We start from the raw sequence: 10,169 nt of genomic DNA on the forward strand, positions 1-10,169 counted from the left end.
GAAGTGGACAATTGCATCACTGGATAACATTGTAGCAGCTGTTCTTGGTTGCCAGGTACACTATTCTTGCTCAACACTACACCATAAGCCAAATATTTTTGTCCCTATCAATAATTTACACCTAAAAACATGAGAAAATAAGACCCAGGTTAAAAAAAGAACCAGTTATCCTTTAAGATTAATGTTCACAGACAAATTAAAAATGATGACCACTACTTCTACATAATCAGCCAATAACAATAACCTTCATTATCCACATTGGATCTATCAACCAAAGAGCCCAAAGGCAATTAACAATCAAACTGGTTAATTAGCAGTCTAACTAGCCAATTAATCAAGTGACCAGGCCCAATGTAAATCAAAGAATGTGAATTGACTCCAGAGTCCCATTTAAAAACATTTAAATGGTGATTTTTTTTTTGTTTCCTGGATCTACAGTTTTTCCTGTTGAACCACTCTGAGCTCCCTCTCACTGTCAGACAGTGACTGTGGATGCTTTTGAGGCACAGATTAGGGCTAAATCTGTGTCTGGGGAACCCAACTCCGTGTGATCTTTTCTGGCGACAAAGCGCTATTCACATCAATTAAAGACGCAGTCCACTCAAATTAACTCCTGGGCCAAATCAAAAACATGAGAGATGTTGCTTAAAATCCATCATAGCTGTGATTCAATCCACTCTCTTGTCATTCAGTGTCATCTTTAATGATTATCTGCCACAATCCACACTTTGAAGGTGGCTCTGTGGCTTTTGAAGGCGTCTATTGAGACAAAACTGGTAATTTGCTTGTTTTGAGTATGTTGATAACACAGCCCCATCAGCGACTGGATCATCAGCTTGCAGAGTGAATATTTTCCAGGTGGATGAACACTTGAATAATCTGCAATGTGTTCAAAAGAAGAAGGGAACAAGACTTCAAAAGGTGGAACTTGAAATCATAATTCAACACTGCGACCTAGTGGCAGACTTGAGCAACAACATCTGTCTTTTACCCCCAATACAAATACAGACAGTGGCACAAATCAATCAAATATGCACAGAAAAAGGGTGGATTTATGACTTTATAATTAAAAATCTAAAATGTATGGTTTATTTATTTTGCTATTGTTTGAATTTACACGCTCATACTTTCTCATTTTCACTGCCTTTCCATCCCTCTCTGGCTGTTTACACAATTTACATCTGAAATTAGATTGAAAACCAAACAGTATATGGATCATTAATTACCACATTTTGTTTATTTCCCTTAATAATAAAACAATTACACTGAGCAAACATGACTATAACGCTGTGTGGAGTTGTTGCAGTCGTGTACCTCGAGATATGCGCTGACTGGCTAATGTGAAAAATGAACGCCAGCAGAGTAATGGGAAAATACAAGGCTGATTAAATAAAGCCTCAGTCTCTTTATCTTATCCCTGATGTTTTCTGTGTTTTTTCTGGCATCCACCAGCCTCTGTAGCTTCACTCCAACTCAGTATTATTCAACCCTTAATGTCCTCTTTTTACCCTAAAACAAATTTAAGGACTGACTGACAATAACTTTATTAATGCCGTGGTAAAACCATGTAGTCAGATTTCTTTTTAAGTCTAAAAGTTAAGTCTTTATTCTACAAGTGTTATTGGAGTTTGGATTTCCCCTAAGTCACCAAATGAATTTACAAAATCAAATATTGAGGCTGAATTTATTTTGTTTCTCACTAACGCTTTCACTTTCTCATTCACAATTGCTAAAAGCGCTTTATCTAAATTATAAAAGTTATTAAAAGTGAGAGTATAATCAGTCCATCCTCTATGTTGTGCTATATACAGTGGTGAATAGGTAAGTAAATTTACTTTAAGTATTGTACTTAAGCATAGTTTTGAGGTACTTTATACTTCTATTCCACTTTAATTATTTGACAGCTTTAGTTACTTCTTTACAGATTTTTGCTTACAAAATGTATTAACTGCATATAAAATATGATGCTTTAAAAAAATCACAAAATTTGACCTCTCTGAACAACCTGGTCTCATATGACTGCAAATGAAAATCAGTTGTTTCAAATGTCAGTTTTACACGTTTTTTCCCCCAGAGTGTCAGTTCACACTACATTTTTTTAACCCCTAACCTCGACCAAAGGGCCGTTAAATGACACACAAAAACCACTTTACTTGATTTACTAATTTTATTTATTCATGTTACTTCATTTTTATATGTATCTGTTTATTTGATTTTTACTTAACCAATTTTTGGGGACAGCTTTTAACTAACTCTAACTTTTTTTTTTTTACTGCTTTGATAGTTTTATTTTCATTCTATTTCACTGATTTTTAATGTCAGCATTTTCATTGTTTCATCTTCTTTAATTTGCTCTGTCTTATTACCGGCTTAAGCTGTATGAAAGGTGTTTGATTGATTGACTGATTGATTGTTGTCCTGAAAATGACTTGGTAATCACATTACTCTAAACATCTCAGTTGGTTTCATTGAAATAATAATAAATAATTGTCCAATATTTCACATCCACCAGATGAAAACAGATTTGTGCAGCAAAACTTTTTTTCTTGTTTTTTCTTTTGTCCTACCCCATTAATCATTTCACAAATTCTTAGATTTATCTGTAGACCCTTTGAAAACGACACGACCTTTAGGTTGGAAACCACTGAACTGAACAACCAAACAAAACACTAGACTACTTACACATGAATGCATCAGTACTAACAGTCATCATGTAACATATAGTGACTCACAGGGGCTGTTGTTCTGCAGGACAACAAATCCACCATGCCATAAGTCTCGTTTAGAAATGTCTCAAAGAACAAACTCCCTGGATCATTATCTGATCCAGCATCTGTGGAATGTGTAGAATAAGCTAGATCCATGGAGGCCCCCAAGGTGCAACCCATTAGGACGAGGACCAACAGCAGGGGACTTCCCCAGCAGGACAATGCTCCTACCACACCACAAAAACTGTTCAGAAATGTCTAAAACATGACAAAGAACCCAAGACTATGACCTGGCCTCAAAACTCCCCAGACCCCCAGTCTGATCCAGCACCTGTGGGATAAGCCAGAACCATGGAGGCCCAACCCTGCAAGCCGCCAGGACCAGGACCAACAGCACGGGCCTCCCACAGCAGGACAACAAACCCACCACACCTAAGTACTGCTCTGAAATGACTTGAGGAACACAACAAAGAGCCCGAGGTGTTTACCTGGCCTCCAAACTCCCCAGATCCTGATTTTCTCCAGCATCTGTGGACCCAAACCCACAAGACCCAAAGTATCCACTGTCAATGGTTTCACTCCCTAACGGGTCACAACCCTAACCCTAGTAAATATTGCATTTTGTGAAATCAGTTAAAAAGATGATCTTATGTCAATGGCATCTATGGTGATCTATAAGCCACATGACTGATCGACAGACTCTATATAAGGAGTTGGAAGAAGAGTCGTGCGACATGCCTTAACTTTGGGAGGCCTCTTGTCTCTCGATGTGTCCTTGAGCAAGAACACAGATCTTCTTACAACCTCCAGCAGAAACATTTGGAGCAGTTTTGTGTTACCGGAGTGTGCGAAGCCAGCACAGTGGCCAGAGGAGTCCACATGTTCGGTTTGCACACTCAGCCTGTGGCCCGAGTTCATGGGAAAAACACCACATGAGGAGTTTATCTGAGTGTTACCTAACCTACAGCCAGCTGCACAAGAGTGTGAAGGCACATGATGAACTTGATCATCAAATAACAGGAATAAACATCAGTGTTAAAAAAGTTAACAGTGACTCATCAAATACACTGAAACTCACTCATCTTAAATATCATCAAGAGGCTTTAACTCCCGTCAGTAACTGAGTAAAAAGATCTCTGTTTCCAAAGAGATTGCACAGCAGCTAAAAATAGACAGTTTATGTATTGGAAATGTGTTTGATTTCATACAGTGTGAGCAGGCTTTAAAAACTAGTGGGTGGAAGAAGCTTCAGGTCTTTACTTTGGTAAAAACAGCAGTACCACAGTAGAAATACTTTACTACAAGTTTAAAAGCCATTTAAAGAGTACTGTTAGACGATATGGTTGATGTACAGCTTTTGTTGTTGTTCATTGTTTTTACTTTTTAATTTGATATTTTACACATTTTACTGTTTTTATTGTTTTTGCTTCCTTTCCAGCAGACTTGTTTGTTAATTACTTGTTTTTTTACTTTACTTTTTCATAATTTCATTGTACTGTTCTTTAAATAAAGAATAAAGAGTGGTTGATGATACACAAAATATACTTTAAGTACCAAAAGTACAAGTATTCATTATTCAGAATGGTCTAATTACACTTTAATATTATAGCTTGCATAGGTGAAGCTGATTTTAACTGTACTATATACTGATCACAAGCTAATGGACATCATAGTCTATTTCTGGTTATTTTAGGTAACTACTAACTCAAGTTGTCAAATAAATGCAGCAGAATAAAAAACATAATATTTGCATGGACATTTATTTGTAGGTTAAGTCCCATCTTATTTCTAAGGGGGTCCTTAACATGAAATATACAAAAAAATACAATGCACCACTCCCACACTCTCTGGTTCACCTGTGAAGCCAAATTAATACCCATACAGAGCTTTATACATGTACCTTAGGTCTGAACTATAGTGGAGCAGATGTATATAGCTGCAGAAAATGGAAACACTCAAGTAAAAGTACCTCAAGTTTTACTCAAGTGAAGTACTTATGATAAATCATAACAACGTCCTAATTCACATACAGGATATTGTCACATATCCGTCCCATATTTCACCAAGGTTTGCACCTCAGACGTGCTGGGTTTAGCACTTATCTAAAACACTCATTCTTGTGTCATCATTGATGACCCAAGTGGTGGTTATTTTCAGAGGAACTGCCCCCACACACACACACTTCACGTGTTAACAGGAATCCAGATAAAAACAAACAGGGTGAAAGGTGATGAGAAAGTCACGTATAAAAGCCAGATTCAGACTGTGACATCAGTCAGGTGTAACCAGCGGGTGAGTGGAAGCACAAACAAGCTGTGAAGGATTTTACAGAAGAACAGCAAACTGTACTCTAAATCTGTTTTGTTCTGTTCGACTCTAGAGGGCAGTCGAGAATCCATAATGAAGACTTTGGTAACTTTCAGCGCCCTTCTCCCGTTCCTCTTTTCGGTCCATGCAGATGTTGTGCAACGTTTTGAGGTTTGTGTGATCAGTTTCTTTACAGACCTGTGTGTGTGTTTTATGTTGTGTGAGTGGTTTTTACTCAACTATTTTTAATATTTTTAATTACAATTTTTGTTATTTTGTACCAGGACGAGCCAGAATGTGTGAAGTACTTTTATAAAGGGAAGGTGCCAGAGTGGGGGGCCTCTACACCCGGTGCTGCTCGTCTCTGTCAGCGTTTTGTCAACAGGTAATTAAAGCGAAGCAGTGAGAGCTTTTTTAGCTGAGCGCTGACCAACAGCACCCTCTGCAGCCACGAGTGGACCCCAGGAGTTTTTAAGAAGGAACAAAGCTTTATTTATTTATTTATTTTTTGTGAGGCTCAGGTGAGGAAACACAAACACTGGTCACCAATCAAACAACTCTGTTTTCTCTACCAGCCATCTCAGCTTTTCAACAACCATCACTGTTAAGATACACTCATCTGAACCTCTAAAAATATCTACAGGGCTGTAGGTGTCTTTGTTGGGCAGCATTGAAGAATTCCTTTAACTTCATGCAGTCAAATCACTGTTTAGGCTTTAAATGACTTTTAACTTGATGTTCAAATTAAACCAAGCTGTTAACAAGAAAAGATTGGCCTGGTTTAACCCCGTCTTTAAAAACTCTAATGATCCCATGAAGGATGGAACGATATACGATTTTATCGTCCATCACACTAAAAAACACTCACAATAAACTGACAGTAGTGAACTTCCATCATCAGGATAATCGTGAGTGGGGACAATCGTTAATATCCTCAAGAGTGACTTTAAAAAGAAGCTGTCTAGCCAACAAGTGTTGATTTATTTTAAACCACCACAAGGGGCAGCTGCATCTTTCCAGTCATTCCAAAATACTAAGATTGTCATATTTATATGCAGTGCTAACGTTGATGTTTATCTAAATGTTTGTGACGTTATGGTGCTGTTTTGGTCACCAGTGAATTAAGCTAACGTTAGCCAGGTAACATGCTGTGGTCTCCAGCGAATTGACTGCAATTTACAACAGTTTTTCCTTTAACATTAACCATAACATTACTTTGGCCACAGCCCAAAGAAACAGTTCAAGTCAATTAGAATTTATTTTATTTTATTTGATAGAAAATTCCATCTTCTCGTTTGATGTAGCCTATTGTAAAACAAAGTATAAGGTTGCTATTTTTATTTATTTTCCTTTATGTTTGCAGGGGGACCTCATGATGTATAATTACCTAAATATTGTTTGATTGATTTTCACTAATAAAGGCGTGTCCTATCTGTGACGCAATAAAAAAATATTCATTTCTTACCAAAATGTAATGTAAAGTCATTTCAGTAAGGTGTGATTTGGGGCTATTTTAAGAGTTTAAAGCATATTGTCACAGATCATCGCAATAATAGCATTAATCACAATTATTTTGGCCTAATAGGATAATCAGCACATTAAATTTTCATATCATCCCATGCCTAGATCCCACTTTAAATGCAGAAAGTTATCACAGATGTTTCTTTTACTTCTTTCTGTCCAAACTTTGGCCCTGTGTTCATCAAAATGTCTGAGAATTACACTTACAAATGCTCCAAAAGGCTGATTTTGCTTCAGATAATGAATAGTCCATCATGACCAGTGATGTTTTGCATAATCACTTAAAACAAGTCAAAGAGGATGTGTGCTCTCCTTTGATTTTGTTGTCAATGATCTGCTTTAAACCAACTTTTCTCTAAAATTTAAGAGCGTTTTTACATCAAAATGTAACTTTGCTCTGCACACGAGTGGTTATTAATTCTGTTTAGCTCTGACTCTGAGCAGTTAAGTGGTTTTCATGAACAGAAGATAAAGCCTAACAACCTCTGAATGGTGTATATTCGCCATGATCCCCGGCTTCTGGAACAGGAAGTGCTGTTGCTTTAACAAACACTCCAAACTCTGTTTATAATTCTTGATATTTTCAAAGTTTCCTGGCTGGATATCAGAAGAAAGTACATTTTACTAACTTCTAAGTCTTTTTAACTGATCTACAGTTCAGCATTACTCTTGAACTTGCTGGGCCTGATTCCAGAAGTTTGAGCTGCTGACTATCACTCAGAGGGAGATCGAATCTGAAAACCAAAGTTACATAGAGCTAGAACAGGTTAACATGTCAGTGAAAGATAAAAATCATTCTAAAACAGTTATTTTTAGGGAAAATAGTCACATAATGTTGCTTTAAACGGTTGAAATAGGGATTTAGACCTTGAAACACACAGACATACACACTATTTTCAGCACTAAATGTTTCTAAATGCTTCACCCTCCTCCATCAGGTACCACTTTGCCACGCTGTATGACACCAACCATCGTATTGCCGTCTACTCTGCCTATCATTTCCAGCCGAGCAATGGAGGTGGCAGGGAGAGGAGGTGGTTTGTGGAGCCTCAGGTTGGTGCCACATGCGTTTTATGATTTAAGTTTATGTCTAGTTTATGATGTGAGCTTGGGTTGTAAAGAATCATGATGCACTTGATGTGCATCATAGCTAGTAGACCGGTCCTGGCAAGCCTGAGATGAAGGACGGCTACTGGCTGGGGAAGGACCACCCTGAGGTTTACCTGGGAGAGAAACAGGCCCTGAATGAAGACTACACACACTCTGGCTTCGACCGTGGTCACCTCAACCCCAACGGACACCATGCAGGTAGGAGAGGTTGAACACTGGTGCAGTGAATGTTGTGTGGTGGAAGAAGTTTTCAGATCCTTTACCTAATCCTTTAAAATAAACCTTTTTATTAAAAAGTAAGCTCCGTCAGTGGAGTCTGGTATTGATATATAGCAAAGTTTCTGATTAAAGGAAAAGGATCTTACTGTTTAAAAAGAATATCTCTGTAGGAATTCTATCCACAATGTTTTCAGACACTTATAACAAGCTGAGCCTGTCAGTGACAAAAACAAACACTTTAGTGGACGTCCGCTGAGATGGACAATTGCCCATGGGATTACCAATCCCAATCATTTACACCCAAAGACTTGAGAAAATAAAGCACAAGTTCAAAAATACCAGAGTTAACCTGTAACTGTAACTATCCGTCCCTCTCTCTTACAGTCCCTAGCCGCAACGCCACTTTCACCCTGACCAATGTGGTCCCTCAGAACCCAAAACTGAACCAGAACGCCTGGAGGATCCACGAGTCCCAGCTCACCGACCTTTTCCGGAGCAAGTGTTCCAGAGCCTACGTGTTGGTCGGCGCCGTCCCCTCTGAAAACAACTGGATTATCAAAAACAACGTGAAGCGCGTCAACATCCCCGACTACCTGTGGAACGCCTACTGCTGCGTAGACAACAACGATAGACCCATTCAGAGCGGTGCCGCCACAGCAAGGAACACTGAGGACAACTGGGTGGAGAAGCTCTCTCTGGATGGACTGGTAGAATTCCTGCAGCAGTTCTCCAACCAACCAGTAGGGGAGCTGTTTTACAACAACTGCATGGCATGAAAGATCAGCTGAAGGGACGATGATAAAAGAACTTTAGGTGCTTCTACCTTTTAATTTTACATTATATTTCTCTAACTACCAAAACCTGTTCTGGATATTGATTCTACTGTGGTAATTTAGTCACTGTTGTCAAAATGGCATGGATTAATGCCTCCATTATCACTCCTCTCGATTAAACGACAACAGATGAATAAAAATAAGTGACAGAGGGAGCAAGTGACTGTTTATTTAAGTGTCTCTTTTCAAAAGAAACATCCATCTATCTGTACGACTATTAGAGCTTTTTACTCATTAGCAGCTCAGACCAGTAAGTTTAATTTAGAAGCTATTTTATCAACACAAACAAACTTATAAATGATTAAAACGCAGTGACAGAAAATATATACTGGAGAAAACAAAAATTCAATAAAGCAGAAAACACAAGAGAATGGTTTCGTCTTACCTTTCCTGTGGTCACACCTGCTGAATATGGCTCTGCACCGGACACCTGTAACCACAGAGAAACTGTGATTTTTGGCGAAAATTATTATGTAAATAGCACAATTTAAGGCGCCGCCTACCTCTCCAGGTGTGCTCCACCCCGCGAAACATTTCACTGGAGTTATGCGCACCTGGCGTTAACAAGTACGATTTAACGTGAGTTTAAACTTCCTCTCAGCTCGTTAAACGTCGTTGTAGAAACTCGTTGTTTGTAACAGACCGTAGTTCCGCGGGAGGTATTTGAAGTGTAACCGGAAGTGCCGATTCTTCTTCTTCTTCGATTGTTTTGGCGGTTGAAGAAGCAGCTCATACGCGCATTACCGCCACCCACTGGAAATAAGTGTGGAACACAACAAACAAAAATATATAAACGAATAAACTCTTAAAATTAACACCGTTATTCTTAAATTAATAAATGGTTAGAAAATATAGTATGTAATAAGATTATCTAGTGTAAAACTGTATTTCCATCATTTAAAGTTGATATTAATTCCTCCTTTGTCATCATACTGTTGTGATATATCTGTATGTCTATTGCAGTGTGTGTATAATCCAATACTCTAAAGTGTGTTTTTGAATACTGTAAAGACGTCTTCTTGTGTCACTTAAGTCTCAGTATTTCTGCCATGTTTTGCACTTATTATCCTTTATGATAGTTTAACCTGACAATACTTGTACTTCGCCAAAATATGTACCTTCTCATTTATTTCCATCCAGTTGCAGAGGCTAGAAAAAGTACAGTTTTTCCAGACCAAAACCCCATGACAAGCAGAAGTACAATTACAGATATCCACAAATGGATATAATTTTAGTTAATGATAACTTCTCCATATGTTATATTTGCTGGAAGATATTTAAAAGTGTTTTAACATGATCAGTTCGTTGTTCTGATTTTAAAGCCCACAGTCTTGATATTTGAAACACTGGTTTTTAATACAGTGCAAATGTACTTTTATGTGAATGTTCATTTTTGGATTCTACAGAAACTCACAAACAACCTATATTCTTTATGACCCTTCTGGTAGATTATAAAAAATATCAATAGGTC

General features: G+C 38.0%; 1 protein-coding gene across 1 annotated transcript; it reads left to right on the plus strand.

The window, feature by feature from the left end:
• The first annotated feature begins 5,018 nt into the window (after positions 1-5,018).
• On the plus strand, positions 5,019-9,069 carry si:dkey-243k1.3 (endonuclease domain-containing 1 protein-like). Its single transcript, XM_018687627.2, is given in 6 exon segments — positions 5,019-5,186; positions 5,300-5,400; positions 7,475-7,589; positions 7,687-7,710; positions 7,712-7,844; positions 8,250-9,069. Coding segments are annotated over 6 exon segments (843 nt in total). The 5' UTR covers positions 5,019-5,108; the 3' UTR covers positions 8,642-9,069.
• The last annotated feature ends 1,100 nt before the right edge of the window (positions 9,070-10,169 follow it).

This window comes from Lates calcarifer, linkage group LG21 (genome assembly GCF_001640805.2).
Source record: "Lates calcarifer isolate ASB-BC8 linkage group LG21, TLL_Latcal_v3, whole genome shotgun sequence".
Taxonomy (NCBI): Eukaryota; Metazoa; Chordata; class Actinopteri; family Centropomidae; genus Lates; species Lates calcarifer.